Raw genomic sequence first — 25,276 nt, 5'->3', positions numbered from 1 at the left:
CGGCACATTGATGGAGAACCCCAGCAAGTGCAGGAGGTCGGCCGTAGTCTGGAGGTGGGTGAAAACTACCTGGGGCGAGCCCGCCTTCAACAACCAGTCGTCGAGGTAGGGGAAGACTGATACCCCCTGCCTGCGCAGATGAGCTGCGACCACCGCCATCACCTTCGTGAACACCCGTGGGGCGCTGGAAAGGCCGAAGGGGAGCACGGTAAACTGAAAGTGCTCTTGGCCTACCGTGAACCGCAGGTAACGCCGGTGGGCCGGCAGGACGGGGATGTGGAAATTGGCGTCCTGCAGGTCCAACGCTACCATCCAGTCTCCCGGGTCCAGGGCAGCCAGGACCTGAGCCAAAGTCAGCATCTTGAACTTCTCCTTCCGGAGGAAGCCGTTGAGGTTCCGCAGGTCCCAGATAGGGCTTAGGCCCCCTTTGCCCTTCTTGGGCACCAGAAAGTAGTGGGAGTAACATCCACACCCTACTTCTGGCCCAGGAACGCGCTCGATGGCCCTCTTGGCCAAGAGGGCCGTGACTTCCTCTTGCAGAAGTTGCAAGTGATCCCCCGACACACGGTGGCATTGCGGTGGCATGGATGGAGGGGATGCCTCGAAGGGGAGGGAGTAGCCCCTTCGGACAATCTGCAGCACCCACCTGTCCGAAGTGACTGTGCGCCAGTGGGAGAGGTGATGGCGAACCCTGCCTCCCACAGGCGTCACATGGGCCTGAAAACTCGGACTAGGAAGGTTTTGAGGCAGGCGCTGCTGAGGGAGGTGTGGACTGGCCTCGCCGTGGTCCCCGACCGCCGCCACGGCGGTTTCCACGTCCGCCACCACGCTGTTGGACATTCTGCGGTGCGTGGCTGACGGTACGTGGTGGGGCGCCCCTTCCGTGGCCACGAAAGGAGCGAAAGGCACCCGATTGCTGGCGTGGGGCCGTGAGGCCCAAGGACTTGGCCGTAGCCCTGGAGTCCTTGAAACGTTCCAGCGCATGGTCTGCCTTGTCGCCGAAGAGGCGACGGCCATCAAACGGCATGTCCAGGAGTGTGGCCTGGACATCGGCCGAGAAGTTGGCGGACCTCAACCAGGCGTGGCGTCGAACCGCCACTGTCGTTGCCATCGCCCTGCCCAGTGAGTCCGTTGTATCCAACCCACACCAGATGGAAAAGCGTGCTGCATCTCGGCCCTCCGCAAGGGCTTGGCCGAGTTTAGCCTGGACCTCCTCCGGGCATTGTGGCAGCACCTCCGCAACTGTGTCCCACAGAGTGTGGGTGTAGCGGCCCAAGAGACAGCCGGTATTCACAGACCGCAGCCCTAAGCTAACAGACGAGAAAACCTTCTTCCCGAACTGTTCGTATCTCTTGGATTCCCTGTCGGGCAGGGCCGACGGGAATGCGGTCTGGGAGTTTGAGGCCCGGATGACCAGACTCTCGGGGGTGGGATGGGTGGACAAAAAGCATGGGTCGCCCGGGGCCGGGTGGTAGCGTCTGGCCACGTTCCTATCCACAGGCAGGCCTGTGGCGGGCTTGGACCAAGTGCCCACAAGAACGTCACACAAGGCCTCATTGAACGGCAGCAGGGGCTCCACGGAGCTTGACTGCGGTTTGAGGACCTCAGTGAGGAGATTAGTCCTCACGGCCGCGACGGGGAGCTTAAGGTTTAAGGCCTTAGCTGCCTTCGTCAATACTACGCTATAAGTAGAACCCGCCTCCGAAGCCACAGTCGGAGGTGAGGTAAATCCAGTGTCTGGCGATGTGTCAATACCACTGGCCTCCACAAGCTCATATGTCCAGTCCTGCTGAGACTGGTAATCTAGTGCCAGAGGGTCCTCGGACCCCTCCCAATTTTCCTCGTCACCTGTGTCCTGGAAACCAGGATTAGCAGACAGGGCCTCCTCGTGGAGATAAAATTCCCCGAAGGCTGTCGGAATCGGCGCCTGAGTAGGACCGTGGGAAACATTGGGGCCGGCAACCACAGTGGCCGCCGGGGGAGACACCCGTTGGGACGCGCCAGCGAGGTCGTAAGGTCGACCGGCGAGGTCCCGGATCCGGAACCGGATCCGGCGAGGTCCTGCGGCGCCGAGACCGAAGTCGCCAGCGGCGTCGGAGCCGAAGCACCCGACGGCATCGGGGCCGAAGCGCCCGACCCGGAAGGACCTCCAGACAGAACCGCTCGGCCCGAAGGCGCCACGGGAAACGACTGAGGAGGGAGGGCCCTCATGGCCATGAGGTACCTCTCGACCTCCTCCGGCGTCGCGCCGTGCCCAGGGACCCGAAGGTGTGGGGCAGGCGGCGACGCTTGCGACTCCCGCGGAGCCGCGTGGGCGGTGTCGCCCGAATCCCCGGTCGCATCGAGCGAGCGACGGGGCGGGTCGGAGGACCGATGGTGTCGCTCCGACCTCTCATGCCTCTTACCTGAGGACTTGGAACCAGACGATCGGTGACCACTCCCGGAGCGTCGATGACTCCGACCTCGCGACCTGTCCCTCGACCTCCCGTGGGACCGGGACCGGGACCTGGAGCGGCGCGGGGCCGACTGCCTCAGCTCGAGACGCTTGCGGGACCGCTCCCGCCTAGCCTTCGACGTCAGGGCCCGGCAGTCGTCACAGGTTCGATCGTCGTGGTCGAGGCCTAAGCACTTCAGGCACCGGCGATGGGGGTCCGTGACCGACATGAGTCGGCCGCACTTCGAGCAAGGCTTGAACCCGGGCATCCCTGGCACCGATAGTCGAGAATCGACTAAGTAGAGGATCAAAAAGATCAAAAAAGTTTTCAGTCAAAAAGTGACTGGGGGTAGAGCTTCTTCCGGATCTGCGCTAGCTGGCGCGGAAAAAAGAAGAACTGACGTCAGCGCGCATGGGCGCCGTCTATATACTCCGATGACGTCATCCCGGCGCTCACGACGCCGACGACGGACGCGGAGCCGCAGACGACGCCTACCAGCCCGCAGGGGTATTGCTACGCAAAAATTTCCGGATCCAGTCTGACGCCTGGGGATATTCTAAGGTAAGGAATCTATCACTAACGTGTCTCTTTCAGATGTGGCCGTTTCATTGAAGTAAAAATCTCCAAGCGCCGTCGGGTACGGCGCCCAGCGGCGCCGTTCTGACGTCGGAACCGGAGATAGGGAGGCATCGGGGACGGCGCCGCCCGAGGACGGCGCCGGAGGTGACACCTGACGGACCGACGCCGGGCGGATTATAAGGTCCACCAGCGACGACCCAGATCCCGAAGCGGGACCAGTGAGGTCCCGCGGCACCGGGCCCGAGGGCGCCGGCGGCGTCGGGACCGGGGGGCTCTGCGGCGCTGGGCCCGAAGGCGCCGGCGGCGTCGGGCCTTAGCACTTGACGGCGTCGGGGCTGAAGCCCCTGACCCGCAAGGGGCCCCAGACGGGTCCACTGGGCCCGAAGGCCTCGCGGAGCCCGTCGGAGGAGAGAGGGAGGGACCTCATGGCCATGAGGAAGCGCTCGATCTCCTCCGGCGTCGCGTCTCGCCCAGGGACCGCAGGGTGTGGAGCTGGACGCGCCACCCGCGACTCAGACGGAGCCACGTGGGTGGAGTCACCCGAACCCCCGGCCGCATCGCGCGAGCGTCGGGGGGGGGGGGGTGGCGGGGGGGGAGTCAGAAGAGCGTTGACGCCTCTTCGACTTCTTGTGTTTCTTACCTGACGACGACTTCGACCCGGAGGAGCGGTGCAGACTCTCGGAGCTGTGGTGGCTCCGAGTCCGCGACCTGTCCCTCGAGCTCCCGTGGGACCGGGACCTCTCGCAGCGCGGGACCGACTGCCGGAGTTAGAATCGCCTGCGGGACTGCTCCCGCCTGGCTTTCGAAGAGAGGGCCCGGCAGTCGGAGCAGGCCTTGTCGTCGTGGTCGACGCCTAGACAAGTTAGACACAGGTGATGAGGATCCGTGACCGACATCGTGCGGTCGCAATCCCCGCAGTGTTTAAATCCAGGCATCCCTATGGCACCGATCAGATTTGTACGACTTCGAAGAGATGATCAAAATGATCCAAAAAGTTAGTCAAAAAGTGACTAGAAGTACTGCTTTTTCCAGATCTGCGCTTGCTGGCGCGGAAAAAAGAAGAACTGCCGTCAGCACGCGGAGGCGGCGCCCAAGTACTCAGACGACGTCATCACGGCGCCCACGACGGACGAGGAGCCGCAGACGACGCCTACCGACGCGCAAGGGTACTGCTTGGCTAAAATTTCCGGATCCAGTCTGACGCCTGGGGATATTATAGGATAAGGAATCTATCACTAACGTGTCTCTTTCAGATCATAGTTAGCATTTAACCGCGAGGTTCATAATGCACTTAAGAGTATATGGTATGGAAATATCCTAGAACAGCTATAAGGACATGGTTTCGAAAGCTGTACAGGCTTAGCTCATGCTAGAGCGCCATCTCACATAAAACCAAGAACTCTGCCTCCAGGATTGTTAAGGCCTGCCATAGGAGTGACTTATAGGTGTATATGTGTCTAGATATAAGGTTAGATATAGGTATACTATATCTAAACAAGGGGTGATTACACCACCTTGCCACAGCTGAGTGATCAGCCAGTTGTGTCAATTTGAATGGCCAGCCAGGGGTGGCAAGAGATATGCTGCAGCTCCTGGTAGGCCTTGGATGGACCTATGCCCTGGGTACCTATAGTACACTGTACAGGGGCTCATGAGGTGACCCAGTATCCAATTGAAGATGTACCTAGGGTACATGGAGTCCATTTTACAGAGAGAGCAGATAGTTGGCCTCGGATCCTGCTAATCAGGCCCTCAGGCTAAGTCGAAAACCAGCTAAACACTAGGCAAAAAATCTGGGGTAATAATAGTCAGGTATCCACCTTCCTACAGTTGGCGCAACCAGTGCTGCAAGCCTACTAGCAGCACTTGAATTTACAAGCCCTGGCACCCCTGGTGCACTTAACTGGGGTCTGACGGTAAACCAAATAGCCAATCATGGAATCCAATCAATGTATACATTTTACACAGGGAGAGCATATGCACTTTAGCACTGATCAGCAGTGGTAAAGTGCCCAGAGTCATTAACCAACAAAAACAGGTCAGAGAGAATATTGGAGGGAGGCAAAAAGTTCAGGGATGACCCTGCAGAAAGGGCCAAGTCTAACAGTATCACCCATGTAGAAGCATTGCAAATGAATGAAACCTTTTTTACGTTGCTGCTGACAACCCTGCCTGATGCACTGAGGTGATCATTGCTAATAGTCTTCAGTGGAAATACCACCAATTTAATCTTGTCTGATGTTGTCACTATTGTAGGAGAGTAGGGTCTGCAATCCTATGATCACCCAGATTTTTTGCTTTTGTTTCACTGGTTTACGACTTTCTCTGGCTGTGGGCCTGCCAATCAGACCCACAGCCTAGCTGTTCTCTCTCTAAATTACAACGTGTACCCTAGGTGCATTACCAATTGGTACTGGGCCACCTTGTCAGACCCTGTAACTCAGGGCATAGGTGTACCCAGGGCCTACCAGGGGCTGAAGCATGTATTATGCCACCCCTGGCTGGCCTCCTAAAGTTGACACAACTGGCTGCATGACAGCTGGGGCAAAGTCGTGTATTCACCCTTTGCTGTAGATATAGTATACCTATATCTAACCCTAAAGTGGACACACAGATTCCTATCAGTCACTCCTATGGCAGGCCTTGACAATCCTGAAGGCAGAGTGCTTGGAATCGTGTGAGATGGTGCTCTGGCATGAGCTGAGCCTGTCTGCAGCTTGTGGAACCAAGTCCTAATAGCTGTTCCATGATATGGCATACCATATACTCTTAAGTGCATTATAATCCTCGCGGTTAAATGCTAACTTTGGTATTGCTTTATCAAAACATGTCGAGTAAGGTGTCATACGAATTGGAATACTAACCCCTCGCCAATTCTAGCGACGGGGTTAGCATTCCACCCTTCTAGAGGGACACGACATGTATGCAACTGTGAACCCCGGTTAAAGTTAAACGAAGCCTCAGCTCCACAAAATGGACGCTGCCACCACAGACACGAGTCTGACCCCCTGCAGCTGGGAGTCCTTCCAGCGAGGGGAGCCTGGACAAAGGTGTGAGAAGTTGGCCCGATATGCAACGTTCGCTATTCTAGCGACCGCTATGTATCGTTCCAACGACCCTTATGGTGTTTGGTTGTAAGTCAACCTATAGACCAGCTATCCTAGTAGCGTGGATACGAGCAGTCTAAGGCTAAAGACTCGAGAGGGCGCGTTAAGCCAGCTGTTTACCACACATGTACCCCTTGAACACCCAGTGAAAGGACACCACACAAGTGTTATGAAAATAAACAGTATATTTATTAAGAATCACAACAGCCCTGTACTCTTTATGAGGACAGGGTACTAAGCACAAACCAAATCTCTTTAGCAAATACTTCAAGTGCACAATTAAAACAAGTGTCCGAGGACACGGAAAGGTTAAGGTCTCGGGTGGACCCGATAAGGCAAGTCGGAAGCGAGGGACTCAGGACCCTAGAGTAAAGAGGCTATGCAGGCACCGAAATGCCGAGTTACCTAGCCACGAGGGCTGCGGCTGCACAAGTCTTACAGGCGTCGGGGTCTTCGCTGACGAGCCAGGAGCCGGAAGAAAAGGAGTTGCTGGCCGGCGACCAGTGATGAATAGTTCGTAGAGATCCAAGCCTGGATCGGAGATTGATGATACCTGAAAGCAGAGGGGACCAAGTTCGTACTACTAGCCAGTAGTCAAAGGGTACCAGGAAGGCACCGGTTGGCCGTCACCTCGACCAGGTGAGTGGGCGACGCTAGGCTCGGCAGTCTCACGGACCAGGAGGCGTTGTCGGCGACCACGGTGGAGGTGCGAGCTGTCCCACGAAGGATGATGCTGTCGGCGTCGCTGGGCCCAGGATGGGCAACAAGCCTTGGCAAATCTCAGGGCCACGTGGTGGGCCTAAGATGGCGTCTTGAGTGGACCAGGAGGGTCCGGGGTGCTTCTCGAAAAGATGGAAGCAAGGGCCGGTCTGGAGCAACCAGACCTGCAGTGTTGATTTCCAGATGTCGTCACAGAAGGGCACAAGCCAGAGGCTAGTGACCAGACAACGTGCTGAGCAGCGAGCAGAAGGGCCCCACGCAGATCGTGGAGATGCTGGGAGACTGCACTTCGATGCTGGAGCGGCTCAGGGTCGGGGCTTCTCGGACCCCAGAGCACTCACCAGAGAGTTACCTCGATGGTCGTGCTGGTTAAGAAAGCGTGCAGGTTTTGATGATGGCCGGTCCCTCGAGGTCTCGTCGCACCCACAGATCACAGCTGAGCTGATGACGTGGGTAGAGGTCAGAGGTGCCAGGGAAGCCGGTTCTCGTCAAGCTGGGCCGTCGGATTCCTTGAGGAAGGACTTACAGCAAACCGCAGAGTTCTTAGGTGGTGCCCGCTGATGCAGGGTGACTACTCCTTAGTCACAAGGGAGAAATCTTGAGAAGAGTCTTGAATGTCCTTTCGTAGAAAGTAGTTCTTGAATCAAAGATGATCTAATTTGGAAGGGTCCCCACTCCGGCCTTTATCCTAAAGAAAGGGGTGGGTACATGACTAGGTCCTGCCCTAAGGGTGGGACCAGGAAGGGGGGTAGTTACACCCCTCTCCCCTGCCGGACTTTCCCCAGGCCAGGGCTGTCGCCCCTGGAACTGGTTCTAACCGGCAGATGCGTAGTGAGCACCGGGGTGCCACTCCGCAGTCACCTTCTCGCAAAAGCCCTACCTACCCAGAATACACAAACCCTGTCTGGGACGGTGCGAACATCGCCCTCGACAGGAAACCCTTTGTCCAAGCTCTCCTCGCTGGAAGGACTCCCAGCAGCAGGAGGTCAGACTCGTGTCTGTGGTGGCAGCATCCATTTTGTGGAGCTGAGGCTTTAGTTAACTTTAACCGGGGTTCACAGTTACGTACATGTCGTGTCCCTCTAGAAGGGCGGAATGCTAACCTGGTCGCCAGAGTTGGGGAGAGGGCAGCATCCCGATTCGTATGACACCTTACTCGACATGTCTTGATAACGCGACACCGAAGTTACCGATATGGTACGCGTTATCATGGAACAGCCATTGGGTCTTGATTCCGCAAGCTGCAACCGGGCTCGGCTCGGGCCAGAGCTTAGTTCACACGAGCCCATGCACTCTGCCTTCAGGATTGTCAAGGCCTGCCATAGGAGTGACTGATAGGAACTCGAGTGTCCATTGTATGGTTAGATATAGTGCTACTATATCTAAAGCAAAGTGTGTGTACACGACTTCGCCCCAGCTGTCACGCAGCCAGTTGTGTCAAATTTAGGAGGCCAGCCAGGGGTGGCATAATACATGCTGCAGCCCCTGGCGGCCCTGGGTACACCTATGCCCTGAGTTACAGGGTCTGATAAGGTGGCCCAGTACCAATTGGTAAATGCACCTAGGGTACATGTCGTAATTTTAGAAAGAGAACAGCCAGGCTGTGGGTCTGATTAGCAGGCCCACAGCCAGAGAAAGTCGTAAACCAGTGAAACAAAAGCGAAAAATCTGGGTGATCATGGGATTGCAGACCCTACTCTCCTACAAAAGGGTTTCCTGTCGAGGGCGGTGCTAGCACCGTCCCAGACAGGGTTTTGTGTATCCTGGGTAGGCAGGGCTTTACAGGAAGGTGACTGCTGAGTGGCACCCCGGTGCTCACTACGCATAGGCCGGTCAGAACCAGTTCCAGGGGCACACCAGCCCCTGGCCTGGGGGAAGTCCGGCATGGGTGAGGGGTGTAACCACCCCCCACCTAGTCTCACCCATAGGCAGGACCTAGTCACCGGGTCAGCCCCCTTTTTTAGTATAAAGATTGGAGCGGGCCCCCTGTTCAAATTAGATCATCTTTGGAATCAAGACACGACTTTCTGCGAAAGGACATCAAGATTTCTTCTTCAAGATTCTCCCTTGTGGCTAAGGAGTAGTCACCCTGCATCAAGCGGGCCCCATCCTAAGAACACTGCGGTCTGCTGCAAGTCCTTCCTCCGGAATCAGACTGCCCAGCTCGACGAGACCCCGCTTCCCTGGCACCTCTGACCTCTACTCACCTCTACAGCCAAGCTGAGAACCGTGAGTGCGACGAGACCTCGAGGGACCGACGATCGCCAAGACTGCACGACTTCTTTGCAACAAGCCCACCGTGTGCTCCAATGGTGAGTGCTTTGGGGTCCGAGAAGCCCCAACCCTGAGCAGCTCCAGCACCGAAGATCAGCCCTCCAGCATCTCCACGATCTGCGTGGGGCCCTTCTGCTTTTGCCTGCTCACCGCGCTGTGTGGCTACTAGCCGGCTGGCTTGTAGCCTTCTTCACGATGCCCGACGACATCACTGCTGCTGGTCTGGTTGCTCCAGACTGGCCCTTGCTTCCTTCTTCAAGAGAGGCACCCCGGACCCTCCTGGTCCACTCCAGACACCATTTTGAGTCCACCGCGTGGGCTTGAATTTGCCAAGGCTTTGTTGCCCAATCCTGGGTCCAGCGACGCCGACAGCTTCATCCATCGTGGGAAAGCTCGCTCCTCCATCCTGGTCGCTGACAAGGCCTCCTGGTCCGTGAGATCTGCAGAGCACAGCGTCACCCACTCACCTAGTCGAGGTGACTACCATCCGGTGCCCTCCTGGTGCCACCTGACTACTGGCTAGTAGTCTCGAACTTGGTCCCCTCTGCTTTCAGGTGTCATCACTCTTCAAGATCCAGGCTTGGATCACTTCGAACTCTCTTCACTGGTCGCCTGCCAGCATCTTTCTTCCAGGCTCCTGGTCCGTCTACGAGGATTCCCGACGTCTTTTGAGACATATGCAGCTGCAGCCCCTGGGCTAGGTAACTTCGGCATTTCGGTGCCCCAGCATAGCCCCACTATCCAAGGGTCAGAATCCACTTTCGCTTTCCTCCTACCAGGTCGGGTTCGCCCGAGAACACTAACTCTGTGAAATCTAGCTACCATAGACTTTGCATCACGCGTGAGAGTGCACACTCTGCACCAGAGTCCCCTAGGCCTCCTAGAAGTAATCTGAAGATTCTATAGTCAAGACCTAGCGATTCCAAAGCCTATTAGTACTGTACTTACCTGCTAGTAATTTCGCATTCCACTTCCAGAGTATATGGTTTTCCGTGCCCCTCGGGCATTTGTATATACTGTGCTAACTTAAGTATTTTCGTTAGAGTTTTGTTTTGTGCTTAGTACCCTGTCCTCAAAGAGTACAGGGCTGTTGTGATTTTAATAAATACACTGTTTATTTTCATAACACTTGTGTGGTGTCCTTTCACTTGGTGTTCAAGGGGTATATGTGTGGTATAACAGCTGGCTTAACACGCCCTCTCGAGTCTTTAGCCTTAGACTGCTCGTATCCACGCTACTAGGATAGCTGGTCTATAAGGTTGACTTACAACCAATCATCAATAAGGGTTGCTGGACTGATACATAGTGTTCACTAGAATAGTGAGCACTGCATATCAGGCCACCTTCTCACAACTATTACAACACTAATAATATTTTTAGGTCAGGAAGATCTTTAGTGAACGTAATTGCTCCTACTACAGAAAAGGTTGGAGACCCCTATTTTAGATCAACAAGTTTGGTAACATGAGTACCTCGGGAGCCCATGCTAGATTTTTAAAAGGCAACTGAAGTTTTAGAGTTTCTTTAAAGGCTGTACTAACTTTTGCATCAAAAATGTGTCCTTTCCATTGAAGAACCTAGTTGCATCATTCCATATGAACTCATTTAAGAGACTTCAAAGTCAATGTCGAACTGTTTCTGTGGGCGGTGCCACGTTTCCATTGTACCCTGGTACCTGTGAAGTTAAATCATATTTCCTGGGAACCGATGCCCAGTGATGTCCTTGTGGTTTTTTGCCTGTTCCAAGCTTGTGGCCGTCTATTCTTCGAAGGCACCACAAACAGCACGTGGCTCTGTTTTGTCTAATGAAACTGTCCAAATAGTAAAAAAAATAAAATCGATACAGTAATAAATGTATGCCCCTTTGAAAATGCTGGAAATTCTGCATGCCCTAAGATACGAGCACGTTTTTGGTGGTGAACATGTTGAGACAATCGCAATTCTGCACACTGCCCATAGACATTGCTGAAGAAAAAGTATTTGCACGCTTTCTTCTTGTTGCTAGAATCATTGCGGTTTTTGGTTTCTGTGTTTTTGCCAGATTGTTCTGCATTTCCAGCATTCCATATTTATCACTATGCCTCCTGTTTGTATAACAGTTCCCAGGTTTAAGTTCTGTGGATTTGTTGTGCTTCTTGTGTTAAACTCTGAGACAAAGGAGAAGTAAGAGTTTGTTGCCATATCGTGGACAGGCCGGGCACCGTCAACGCTAGTAATGCGATCACTTCACGTTCACCCTATCCTGGTAATCAAATACCCCGACAGATTGTCATATTGTCCGAAGTGAGTCTAGGTTTCCAGTGGCAGCTACCCCACAGAGGGGGAGTGTTGTGGAGTAAAACGCACGTGTAAGAAGGCGTGAGTAAAAACAAACTTTCCACAGAGCAGACCTTTAAAGGAAATATGGAAATAAGCACGCAGTTGATTTACAAAAGTTTGCCATGTGCTCACTTTGACATATACTTGGCCAGTTATAAATCGCATAAAATGTGCCCATTGTTCGCTCTGGTTCAATTTAGAGCTAAATCTTCAAACAAAGCCATGTATGAACACTTCATACATAAAACCTTACATCAATCTACATTAAAAACATTGAAATACATCATATATATTAATGTCTTGAAAGGACATGAATATATGTTGTATTTCAATTTTATTTATTTAGATTGATGTAAGGTTTTATGTATGAAATGTGTACAGTCTAATGTTCTTTATGATTGGAACAATTACTGTAAAAAAATCTCTGAATAAGAAAATCTTTTGGGACTACGTTTCACTGACATTGTGAACTGATTTGTGTGAATTTATCATCATGCGGTTTTAATTGTTATCATTTTTTTTTTTTGAAAATCTTTTTATTAGCAAAGTTTCAGAGCAACAATCGAGTACAGACATGCTTATACAACATTAATGTTTGATGTGTGACTTCGTTGCACACGTAAGCGGTTGCTCATATCAAGTATACAGGCATGATAAATTTGATTTTTCATTTTGTCGATGAATCATTACAACTAACAAACCCCTTCCTTTCCCAACCCCACCCTCCACCCTGCGAGTTCCCACCCTTCACTCTCTAACTAGGCATATGATCTAAATATCGTTATGCGGGTCACACTTTAGTCATTTCTACATAGTTAAGGTCAATACACAGTCTGGTTAGGCAGTGGAATACGATAGACGGGTACGATCCACCCGTGTAGTCTCATAGTGCACTGCAGGTACTATTCGTGGTAGTGCATAAGATGGGCGCAACCGCACCCCAAGTGTCTATTCACTAACATCCTCATCATCACTGTCATTGCCAGCCTCAAACACCCCTAATGTGTCAAACCATTCCAGTGAGATAGGTGTCTTGCGGAGGCCCCTACTCTCTTCCCTTTGTAGTGCCTCGCCCTCCGCCTTACCCCAACGTACAACTTCCGCCCTCCACATGTCAGGATTGGGTGGTTTCGATGACTTCCATCGTATCGTGATGGCACGCTTAGCCAACAACAGGGCCAGATCCGAGAAGCGCGCCGCCACGGTCCTGGTGCGAGTCGATGGGCCTAGACCTAGGAGCATGTGTTCGAGCGTAGGTGATCGGGTCAATGTACCTGCCTTCGTGAGTGAGCCATGTACAGCGGTCCAGAAATACCCCAGCTTGGGGCATTGCCACAACATGTGTACCAGAGACGCGTCGCCTGCATCACACCGAGGACAGTTGCTCTTGGATGTAGGGAACATCATATGTAAGCGGTGTGGTGTTAGGTAAGCTCTATGTAGCACCATCAGCTGGATGAACTTGTACTTAGGATTTCTAGCCACCTTTCTGGGGAATTGCAATATGCGCTCCCATTCCTTATCCCTTAATGGCCTCCCAATATCCGCCTCCCAAGACGCTCTTAGTGGTGCCAGTGTAAGCGCCCTCCCCGATTTAATGCTAACAGTGAGCCACTTAGTTAGATGGCCGCCCGTCCCCATGAGGTAAAGCATAGTGACTAGAGGATTTGCAATGGGTTCCTGTCCATCGGGCGACCAGGTGTGCGTGATATAATGTCGGAGACCGGCATGTAGGAGAAAGGAGCCGCCGGGTATGCCCTGCATGGTTTTGAAGTCTGCGAAGGACAACAAGCGCCCCCCCTCAAACAGGTCACCCACATGTGTCACACCCGCGTCATGCCAGGGCTCCAGCAGAGTCGTTGTAAGTGTGCCCGGGCCCAGTGGTATGCCCAGGAGTGGTATTGTGGGGGCATAGGGTGTCCCTGCGGACGTGTATTTCAAAGCCCTTCGCCAGAGTATGATCGCCAGTTTGAGTAGGGGAGCAGCGTTTCTAGGCAGATCCGAGCCAGGTAGGAGCAGGAGGTGTATTTTCCCCTTAGCAAGGTCCTCTCGGGTCAGATTGATCTCGTGAAGATTGCGGCCCGCCACCCAGCAAGCCAACCATTGTAGCTGACATGCATAATGATAAGCCCTAAAGTCCGGCAAGCCCATGCCTCCGGAGTTGGAGGGAAGTTGCAATTTAGCCAACCCTATACGCCTGCGGCCATGGCCCCACACAAGTTCTGTGAGCAGTGAGTCGAGGGTCTTGAATGTTACCGCTGGGATCTGAAACGGCAGGTTGGTAAAGTAATAGATAAGACGGGGCAACATCACCATTTTGGAAATTGCCACTCTACCGGGTATGGAGAGCGGCAATGTAAGCCAAAATTGAATTTGAGACTTTAATGCTCTAATGGCCCTCCCCAGGTTGCCATCTATCATCATGTTGGCCTCTCTATATATCTGTATTCCCAGGTAACGGAAGGTGGTTTCCGCCATCTGGAATTTATGTGGGGTAAAAGACAGGGGGGTCGAATCACCCGCATCTACAAAAGCAAATCCGTAGGACTTAGTCTCGCTGATGGTGAGGCCAGATATTTCTCGAAACTCCTCAAAAACCTGGGAAATTGGGCCCAGCTCACCCCGCAAATCTCGGAGATATAAGATGATATCATCCGCGTATGCAGAAACAATGTGGTCCGTCCCATGCCGCCGTATACCGTAATGGGGGGCTAGCAGCCTAAGTCTGCAGAGCAATGGCTCGAGGGCAAGAACGAAAAGGAGGGGGGAAAGCGGGCAGCCCTGCCTGGTGCCTCTGGCAATGGCCATGGGGCCCGAGATTTGGTTGGAAGTGCGTACCCTCGCCGTGGGGATTGTGTATAATAATCTGACCCAAGCGAGGAATTCCGGTGGGATCCCATATTTTAATAATGTGGCAAACATATAGTCCCACCTCAGGGAATCAAAAGCCTGTCTTAAGTCCAGGGAGATGCATCCTTCGGAGCCCACGGCCGCATCGTTCCCAAGCATGAGCTGGGCCAGTCGCCGAAGGTTCATGGCCGTATTACGGCCTGTGACAAAGCCGCATTGATCCTGATGGACCAAGTGTGGCACATATTGTACAAGCCTTGACGCCAGTATCTTGCTCAAAATTTTTGAGTAAGTATTAAGTTTTAATTGTTATCATTGTATCAAGATCTGGATGCTTTTAATTTTGTTGCTATCAAATGATTAATAAATGATTCTTGTTAATTCACAAGTTGCTAGATTTTCTAAATAGACTCACTAGGGTTTAGTATTAACCTGATGACAGTTGTCACATTAAGATATAATGACAGAAAGAAAGATATATATATATATTTTTTGGTCAGTACCGGTCCTTTCTGGTTTTCCAGGGTAGCTCTCTTGTTTTTAACGGGTACTCCCAGGAACCACATACAAATGGAGTGAGGGTCTGAGGACGACGTTTGACGACTACAGGACTCGCAAGGTTTGAAGCCTTAAGACAAATAGGTATAAAAGGCACTGTTATGTCGACGAGAAGTCAAAGTAGGCCAAAAAGCTGCCAGCGGTACCGCTACTGGATCAGCACTTAAGTGTAGAAAAAAGAATCTGACGCCAGTACATCATAGGAGGGCTTATATGAACTCCGGCCATGTCAAATTCAGTTGTTGACGTGGCTACGGAGTCGCTCAAAGCCCTCTACTGACATGCAAAGGTACTTCTGTGAAAAATTTTCGGAACAAGTCTGGCACTTGGGGAGAATTCGTAGTAAGGAATCAGCAACTAGATGTCTCTATCAGATATTAATTCATAAAATATCTAATGGTCAATGATCTTTTTATCCGGCTATTCATTCCCAAAGATTATGTTCTAATGTCAGATGCTGAAGTTGTCTGCTTCACCGTCACCCCAACAGCCGCAACTTTTAAAGTGACATCCACACAGCAGACACTCATACATTCTACTTTTCATGAACTTAGAAGTAAGAAATCCATTTGTAAGAACTATTGAAAATCACATGAACACAAACTGAGAATTAAAACAACACCCTCAGAGCTAATATGGAATAAAAAACACTACACTAGACTCAGACTTTACTAGGAAGCAAACTAAGAAAAGTATGCAGAACAAAAAACGCAGGGAGTGGGAACTCAACTCTGTAGAGGACAGGGCTCCATTAAATGCCTTTTTACTTTTGACTCTTTCAGGTTACATCACCCAGTTACCATGCAGTACAAAGCCTTCAATACTTGGGAATGGTCCATAAACATTTTATTAACAGACAACTATATATAATATTTTACAGAATGTAAAGATCCAGTCATTATGACTAGGGAAAAAGTAAATTGCACAGGTGATAAGACACTTTCTAAAACATAACTAAGCTTGTATGAAAAAGAAATCCAGCAAACAATTTTTTAAATAACTTTCTTAGTAGTAGATCTGGAGCACAGACATGTTTTGGTTGCTTTTCAATCAATCCCATGATGCATCGTCGTCGTCAGCAGCAAATGCAGACTGTGCATGCCCTCCAGGAATGTGCGATACACCCTGCAAAACAGCCAAATAAATTTAGCTCTATGTTTTATTTAATACTAGTTTAAGTTGCAAACCAATTTCCAATAATACAGTACATTGTTTTACTGTGCTGGCAATGGAACCCGCTTCTCTAAACTATTCATTAGTAAAAACTGTGAGCGAGCACATAGCTAAACCAATAACCTGTGCAGAATATGCACCTTCACCAGTATTCTTGTAGGATAGATCAGATAAGCAGAAGGATCTAACCAACTGCAGAAGTGTTAGTATTACTACTTCAATGAAAAGTTCCAATCATTTCTGACAGTCAAATAAAATGAAGATTGGCTCAGTGTGGAATGCTATGAAATGGGTCCCATTAAAAGGAGCCCAACTAACCCTGGACATCTTTCTCCCATGATGGGCCTCATCAGTGAGCTTCTGACTGCATGCCTGGGAAAATCCATAATACTAGACTCGTGTGGCCAATTCTTTCTGTAATTCTGCAGTGTGGGAACAGACTATGGAATGGAATATTGCACAAAGCAGGTGCCATTTATTTTTCTCTAAAAGGGCACAGAATCCATTTGAAAAAATCTCCTTGATCTATGGAGAAGAGGAAGTAAACCCCTCAGATGATGCTTCTTGGTCTTGCTGGGGTCTTGCTGGATATAGAAACGCTCCCCTCCTATTGTTGCCAAGAGACGCAAGTGTCAATTTCAATGTTTGCTGCTACTGCTTTAAAGTAGTGATGACACAGCACACTCGATGGGTCTTGCCTCCCATCAGAGGTGTTCGCTCTCAGCGAACAAGCTCAAAGGCCCTCATAATGCTCCTTCACAGCGAAAACAAACATTTTTATGTAGAGAACAATCCATCTGGATAAGGTGTTGGGGCTACAAGAAACACCCACATATAATTGGTCATCTACCCGTGCACGATATTGTGATCGATTTCAAAGTTAAGCGCTCTATTGGGGTTAAAGTGTTGAAGCCTCTTCTCCTTAGAGGGATGCAGCAGAAAGAAGGAAAATGCTACTTACCAAGTATGCATCTGTTCTTGGCATATAGAGCTGTAGAGTCATATGCTGTGCATAGATCGCCATCTAGTATTGGGTCTGGATGTTTGCACTTTGTTTTTCTTCAAGGAAGTCTTTCCAGTGATGAGGTAGGTGACTCTTCCTTTCGGTGATAGTGTGCATGGGCATCGACTCCATTGTTAGATTGTTTTCCCGCAGAGACTGATAAAGGAGTTAATAAGAGTAGTAAATGGAGATGTCCATTAATGCATGTATTGCACAAGTTACTTACCTTCGGTAACGATATATCTGTAAGAAACAGTAGTTCGTATTAGAATCCTTACCTTAGAATATCCCCAGGCGTCAGACTGTATCCGGAAACTTTTGCGTTGCAGTACCCTTGCACGTCGGTAGGCGTAGTCTGCGGCTCCGTGTCTGTCGTCGGCGTCTTTGGCGCTGGGATGACGTCGCCGGAGTACGTAGACGCTGCCTTCGCGCGCTGTCGTTAGTTCTTATACATAGCTTTTCCACGCCAGAATCGAGAGCCATGATAAACACCAACACTGGTGCCATGAAACTAGGGCCTTGAAAGGGGATGACCTTAACCCTAGATATCGGTTCGCAGAACGGGGAGGATGGGCGGTAAGGAATCTAATACGAATTACTGTTTCTTACAGATATATCGTTACCGAAGGTAAGTAACTTGTGCATCTGAAAGAAACAGGTTAGTATTAGATTCCTTACCTTAGAATAGGTACCCCAGCAATACCAACCCCGGTGGTGGGTCTGCGAACCAATGATCACACCAGAAAGTCATGGAGGACGGAACGGCCAAAGAAGCCATCTCTCCGGACTTGGCTATCCAGGCAGTAGTGTCTTGCGAACGTGTGCAGCAAGGCCCATGTAGCTGCCTGACAGATGTCCTGCAAGGGGAGTCCCCGACCCAGGGCAGTAGTAGCCGCCGTGGCCCGAGTGGAATGGGCACGTAGCGCCACAGGAGGCTCCTTTCTAGCCAGAGAGTAACAAGCCTTAATGCACAAGACGACCCATTTAGAAATGGTTCGCTTGTGCACCGCCCGACCCTTCTTAGCGCCCACGTAACCAACAAAGAGTTGGTCATTGTAGGAGAGTGGGGTCTGCAATCCTATGGTCACCCCCGATTTTTGCTTTTTGCTTCACTGGTTTACGACTTTCCCTGGCTGTGGGCCTGCTAATCAGACCCACAGCCTAGCTGTTCTCTCTCTAAATTGACACACATGTACCTTAGGTGCATTTACCAATTGGTACTGGGCCACCTTATCAGTCCCTGTACAGCATACCTTAGGTATCCAGGGCATAGGTGTACCCAGGGCCTACCAGGGGCTGCAGCATGTATTATGCCACCCAAATCTGACACAACTGGCTGCACGACAGCTGGGGCAAGGTGGTGTAATCACCCTTTGCTTTAGATATAGTATCCCTATATCTAACCCTAAAATGGACACATATATTCCTATCAGTCACTCCTATGGCAGGCCTTAACAATCCTGAAGGCAGAGTGCTTGGAATTATGTGAGATGGTGCTCTGGCATGAGCTGAGCCCATTTGCAGCTTGCAAAACCAAGTCCTAATAGCTGTTCCATGATAACGCGTACCATATACTCTTAAGTGCATTATAATCCTCGCGGTTATTTGCTAACTTTGGTATCGCTTTATCAAAACATGTCGAGTAAGGTGTCATACGAATTGGAATACTAACCCCTCGCCAATTCTGGTGACTGGGTTAGCATTCCACCCTTCTAGAGGGACACGACATGTATGTAACTGTGAACCCCGGTTAAAGTTAACTCGAGCCTCAGCATCACAAAATGGATGCTGCCACCACAGACACAAGTCTGACCTCCTGCTGCTGGGAGTCCTTCTAGCGAGGAGAGCTCGGACAAAGGGTTTCCTGTCAGGGGCGGTGCTAGCACCATCCCAGACAGGGTTTTGTGTATCCAAGGTAGGTAGGGCTGAGAGGAAGGTGACTAAGTGGCACCCCGGTGCTCACTGTGCATATGCAGACTCAAACCAGTTCCAGGGGCACCCCAGCCCCTGAACTGGGGAGAGACCGGACAAAGGAGAGGGGTGTAAGCACCCCCCTCCTGGCCCCATGGGCAGGACCTAGTCGCGTGCCAGCCCCTTTTCTTAGAATAAAGGTAGGAGCAGGCCCCCTTCCCAAATTAGATAATCTTGAATCTTGAACTACTTTCCACGAAAGGAACTCTTGACATTCTCTGAAGACTCTCCCTTGTGGCTAAGGAGTAGCCACCCTGCACCAGCAGGCACCACCTAAGCATCGCAGTTCGCTGCACGTCCATCCTCCGGATCAAGACTGCCCAGCTCGACGAGACCCGGATTCCCTGGCATCTCTGACCTCTACCTGCATCATCAGCCCAGCTGAGATTCGTGGGTGTGACGAGACCTGAGGGACCGGCCATCTTCAAAACCTGCACGACGCTTAACCAGCACGACCGCCGAGGGATCCTCGAGTGAGTGCACTGGGGTTTGAGAAGCCCCAACCCAGAGCAGCTCCAGCACCGAAGTCCAGCCCCCCAGCATCCACGAGATCTGCATGGGGCCCTTCTGCTCTTCTGCTGCTTGCCACGTTGTCCGGTCACTTGCCCGTTGGCTAGTGACCCTCCTGATGACGTACCACGACGCTTTCACCGCAGACTGGCCCTTGCTCCCTTCCAAGAGAGGAGCACCCCGGACCCTCCTGGTCCATTCCAGACGCCATCTTGTCTCCACCGCGTGGGCTTGCCTTTGCCAAGGCTTGTTGCTCCAATCCTGGTTCCAGCATCGCCGACAGCAGACACCCTCGTGGGACAGCTCGCACCTCCAGCCTGTTCGCCGACAACGCCTCCTGGCCTGTGTGACTGCAGAGTCCAGCGTCGCCCACTCACCTGATCGCGGTGACCTCATCCGGTGCCATCCTGGTGCCCACACAATCACTGGCTAGTGATTAAGAACTGAGTCCCCTCTGCTTTCAGGTCGTCTCCATCACCGATCCAGGCTTGGATCACACCGAACATCTTCACTGGTCGCCTGCCAGCAACTTCTTCTTTCAGGCTCCATAGACTACAACGAGGATTCCCGACTGTGAGAAGTTGGCCTGATATGCAGTGCTCACTATTCTAGTGATCACTATGTATCATTCTAAACGACCCTTATTGATGATTGGTTGCAAGTCAACCTTATAGACCAGCTATCCTAGTGGCATGGACAAGAGCAGTCTTTAGGCTAAACTCTAGATGGCGTGTTAAGCCAGCTGTTATACCATCACATATACCCCTTGAACACCAAGTGAAATGACACCACACAAGTTATGAAAATAAAAGGATATTTATTTATAACAAGTCTACCCTGATCTCTTTATGAGTCAGGGAGCTAAGCACATAACAAAACTCTTAAGAAAATACTTTAAGTTGCACAATTTACACAAATGCCCGAGGGGCACGAAAAACCATATACATTAAAAGTGGAATGCGAAATACTAGCAGGTAAGTAACTCGATCCAGAGGCTTTAGGATCGCCAGGACTACACTACAGAACCTTCAGGTTAGAAGCAGGAGGCCTAGGGAGATCGGGTGCAGAGTGTGCACTCTCACGCGGGATGCGGGACAAAGTCTATGGATGCTAGATTTCGTAAAGTTAGTGTTATCGGACGAATCCCACTAGGTAGGCTGAAAACGAAAAAGGATCTGGACACTTAGATAGTGAACCTACGTTGGAGCACCGAAATGCTCAAGTTACCTAGCCCAGGGGCTGCGGCTGCATAGGGTTCAAAAGACGTCGGGAATCCTCGTTACAGTCTATGGAGCCTGAAAGAAGAAGTTGCTGGCAGGCGACCAGTGATGATGTTCCGGGCTGATCCAAGTATGGATCAGTGAAGAAGGATACCTGTAAGCAGAGGGGACCAAGTTCTGAATCACTAGCCAGTGATTAGGTGGGCACCAGGATGGCACCGGACGAGGTCACTCAGCCAGGTGAAGAGGTGACACTGAATTCTGCTGCTGCACGGACCAGGGGAGCTGATGTCGACCAGGCTGGAGGTCTGCGAGCTGTCCCACGTCGGATGTCTGCTGCTGGCGATGCTGGATCCGGTGAAGGAGGCAACAAGCCTTGGCTACGGCAAGCCCACGTGGCGACACAAAATGGAGTCTTGAGTGGACCAGGAGGGTCCGAGGAAGGTCCCCTTCAGGAGGAGACTGGGGCCAGTCTAGAGGAGCTAGACCAGCGGTGAAACAAACGTAGGACGTCGTCTGGAGGGTCACTAGCCAACGGGCAAGTGACCGGACAACGTAGCAGCAACCCAGGAGCAAAAGGGCCCCACACAGATCTGGTGGATGCTGGGGGGCTGGACTTCGGTGCTCGTGCTGCTTGGGGTTGGGGCTTCTCTTACCCCAGTGCACCCACTCGAGGGTCCCTCGGCGGTCGTGCTGGATCAGTGTCGTGCAGGTTCTGATGATAGCCGGTTACTCTGGTCTCGTCGCACCCACGGTTCTCAGCTGTGCTGTAGAGGCAGGTAGAGGTCAGAGATGGCAGGGAGTCCGGGTCTCGTCGTGCTGGTCGGTCTGGTTCCGGAGGAAGGACGTGCAGCAAACCGCAAGATACTTAGTCGGTGCCTGCTGATGCAGGGCGACTACTCCTTAGTCACAAGGGAGAAATCTTGAGAAGAAGTCGAGAGTTCCTTTCGTGGAAAGTGTAGGAAGGTGGATACCTGACAATGGTTACCCCCAACATTTAGCCTGGTGTTTTGCTGGTTTTTCGACTTCTTTCTCTCTCTGTAAAATGGATTCCATGTACCTTAGGTACATATCTAATTGGTACTGGGCCACCTTATCAGTCCCTGTACACAGGGCATAGGTGTACCCAGGGCCTACCAGGGGCTGCAGCATGTATTATGCCACCCCTGGCTGGCCATCTAAATCTGACAACTGGCTGCACGACAGCTGGGGCAACGTGGTGTAATTACCCTTTGCTTTAGATATAGTATACCTATATCTAACCCTGAAATGGACACATGTATTCCTATCAGTCACTCCTATGGCAGGCCTTGACAATCCTGAAGGCAGAGTGCTTGGAATTATGTGAGATGGTGCTCTGGCATGAGCTGAGCCCGTTTGCAGCTTGCGGAACCAAGTCCTAATAGCTGTTCCATGATAACGCGTACCATATACTCTTAAGTGCATTATAATCCTCGCGGTTATTTGCCAACTTTGGTATCGCTTTATCAAAACATGTCGAGTAAGGTGTCATACGAATTGGAATACTAACCCCTCGCCAATTCTGGCGACGGGGTTAGCATTCCACCCTTCTAGAGGGACACGACATGTAACTGTGAACCCCGGTTAAAGTTAACTCGAGCCTCAGCATCACAAAATGGATGCTGCCACCACAGACACAAGTCTGACCTCCTGCTGCTGGGAGTCCTTCCAGCAAAGAGAGGTTGGACAAAGGGTTTCCTGTCAGGGGCGGTACTAGCACCATCCCAGACAGGGTTTTGTGTATCCTAGGTAGGCAGGGCTGAATAGGAAGGTGACTGCAAGTGGCACCCCAGTGCTCACTGTCCATATGCCGGCTTGAACCAGTTCCAGGGGCACACCAGCCCCAGAGCTGGGGAAAGTCCGGACAGGGGAGAGGGGTGTAACCACCCCCCTTCCTGGTCCCACCCATGGGCAGGACCTAGTCGCGTGCCAGCCCCTTTCTTTAGAATAAAGGTAGGAGCGGGGACCCTTCCAAATTAGATCATCTTTGAATCCTGAAACTACTTTCTACGAAAGAAACTCAAGACTTCTTCTCAAGATTTCTCCCTTGTGACTAAGGAGTAGTCACCCTGCAGCAGCAGGCACCAACTAAGTATCTTGCGGTTTGCTGAAACGTCCTTCCTCCGGAACCAGACTTACCAGCACGACGAGACCCGGACTCCCTGCCCTCTCTAACCTCAACCTGCCTCTACAGCACAGCTGAGAACCGTGGGTGCGACGAGACCAGAGGACTCGGCGATCATCAGAACCAGCACGACACTGAACCAGCACAACCACTGAGGGACCCTCGAGTGGGTGCCCTGGGGTAAGAGAAGCCCCAACCCCAAGCAGCACGAGCACCGAAGTCCAGCCCCCCAGCATCCACCAGATCTGTGTGGGGCCCTTTTGCTCCTGGGTTGCTGCTACGTTGTCCGGTCACTTGCCCGTTGGCTAGTGACCCTCCAGACGACGTCCTACGTTTGTTTCACCGCTGGTCTAGCTCCTCTAGACTGTCCCCAGTCTCCTCCTGAAGGGGACCTTCCTCGGACCCTCCTGGTCCACTCAAGACGCCATTTTGTGTCGCCACGTGGGCTTGCCGTAGCCAAGGCTTGTTGCCTCCTTCACCGGATCCAGCATCGCCAGCAGCAGACATCCGACGTGGGACAGCTCGCAGACCTCCAGCCTGGTCGACATCAGCGCCCCTGGTCCGTGCAGCAGCAGAATTCAGTGTCACCTCTTCACCTGGCTGAGTGACCTCGTCCGGTGCCATCCTGGTGCCCACCTAATCACTGGCTAGTGATTCAGAACTTGGTCCCCTCTGCTTACAGGTACTCTTCTTCACTGATCCGTCCCCGGATCAGCCCGGAACATCTTCACTGGTCGCCTGCCAGCAACTTCCACTTCAGGCTCCTGGTTCGTCAACGAGGATTCCCGACGACACTTTAACCCTATGCAGCCGCAGACCCTGGGCTAGGTAAACCGAGTACCACGGTGCTCCAGCGTAGATCCACTCTCTAAGTGTCTAGATCCACTTTCGTTTTTGACCTACCTAGTCGGGTTCGCCCGAGAACACTAACTTTGCATTTACTAGTATCCATAGACTTTGTCCTGCATTACGCGTGAGAGTTTCCACTCTGCACATGACATCCCTAGGCCTCCAGCTTCTAATCTAAGGGTTCAGCATTGTAGGCCCAGCGGTTCTAAAGCCTCTGAGAGTAGTACTTACCTGCTAGTAATTTCGCATTCCACTTCCATAGTATATGGTTTTTCGTGCCCCTCGGGCATTTGTGTAAATTATGCGACTTTCAGTATTTCTTTAAGAGTTTTGTATTGTGCTTAGCGCCCTGTCCTCATAAAGAGTCCAGGGTTGTTGTGTTCTAAATAAATATCCTTTTATTTTCATTACAACTTGTGTGGTGTCCTTTCACTTGGTGTTCAAGGGGTATATGTGATGGTATAACAGCTGGCTTAACACGCCCTCTAGAGTTTAGCCTAAAGACTGCTCTTGTCCATGCTACTAGGATAGCTGGTCTATAAGGTTGACTTACAACCAATCATCAATAAGGGTCGTTTGGGCTGATACATAGTGATCACTAGAATAGTGAGTGTAGGAGAGTAGGGTCTGCAATCCTATGATCACCCCAGATTTTTGCTTTTTGCTTCACTGGTTTACGACTTCCCTGGCTGTGGGCATGCTAATCAGCCCCACAGCCTAGCTGTTCTCTCACTAAATTGACACGTATACCTTAGGTGCACATACCAATTGGTACTGGGCCACCTTATCAGACCCTGTAACTCAGGGCATAGGTGTACCCAGGGCCTACCAGGGGCTGCAGCATGTATTATGCCACCCCTGGCTGGCCATCTAAATCTGACACAACTGGCTGCACGACAGCTGGGGCAAGGTGGTGTAATCACCCTTTGCTTTAGATATAGTATACCTATATCTAACCCTAAAATGGACACATGTATTCCTATCAGTCCCTCCTATGGCAGGCCTTAACAATCCTGAAGGCAGAGTGCTTGGAATCATGTGAGATGGTGCTCTGGCATGAGCTGAGCCCGTTTGCAGCTTGCGGAACCAAGTCCTAATAGCTGTTCCATGATAACGCATACCATATACTCTTCAGTGCATTATAATCCTCGCGGTTATATGCCAACTCTGGTATCGCTTTATCAAAACATGCCGAGTAAGGTGTCATACGAATTGGAATACTAACCTCTCGCCAATTCTGGTGACGGGGTTAGCATTCCACCCTTCTAGAGGGACACGACATATGTGTAACTGTGAACCCCGGTTAAAGTTAACTCGAGCCTCAGCATCACAAAATGGATGCTGCCACCACTGACAAAAGTCTGACCTCCTGCTGCTGGGAGTCCTTCCAGCGAGGAGAGCTTGGACAAAGGATTTCCGGTCAAGGGCGGTGCTAGCATCATCCCAGACAAGGTTTTGTGTATCCTGGGTAGGCAGGGCTGAATAGGAAGGTGACTGCAAGTGGCACCCCGGTGCTCACTATGCATAGGCCGGCTTGAACCAGTTCCAGGGGCACACCAGCC

At 51.6% G+C, this 25,276-nt stretch overlaps 1 protein-coding gene across 4 annotated transcripts in view; it reads right to left on the bottom strand.

Annotated features, from left to right (window-relative positions):
* Nucleotides 1-15,567: 15,567 nt before the first annotated feature.
* Nucleotides 15,568-25,276, bottom strand: part of DDX4 (DEAD-box helicase 4) — a 1,777,277-nt gene continuing 1,767,568 nt past the window's right edge. For all 4 annotated transcript variants that reach the window (XM_086960639.1, XM_086960640.1, XM_086960641.1 and 1 more), the window contains one exon: nt 15,568-15,967. In XM_086960639.1, coding sequence (XP_086816765.1) covers nt 15,893-15,967 — 75 coding nt within the window. In that variant the 3' untranslated portion in view covers nt 15,568-15,892. The remainder of the gene's footprint in view (nt 15,968-25,276) is intronic.

The sequence above is a fragment of the Lissotriton vulgaris genome, chromosome 3_1 (genome assembly GCF_964263255.1).
Source record: "Lissotriton vulgaris chromosome 3_1, aLisVul1.2, whole genome shotgun sequence".
Lineage (NCBI taxonomy): Eukaryota > Metazoa > Chordata > Amphibia > Caudata > Salamandridae > Lissotriton > Lissotriton vulgaris.
Note: the sequence above shows the minus strand (reverse complement) of the source record. Positions and strands in the feature narration are given on the sequence as shown.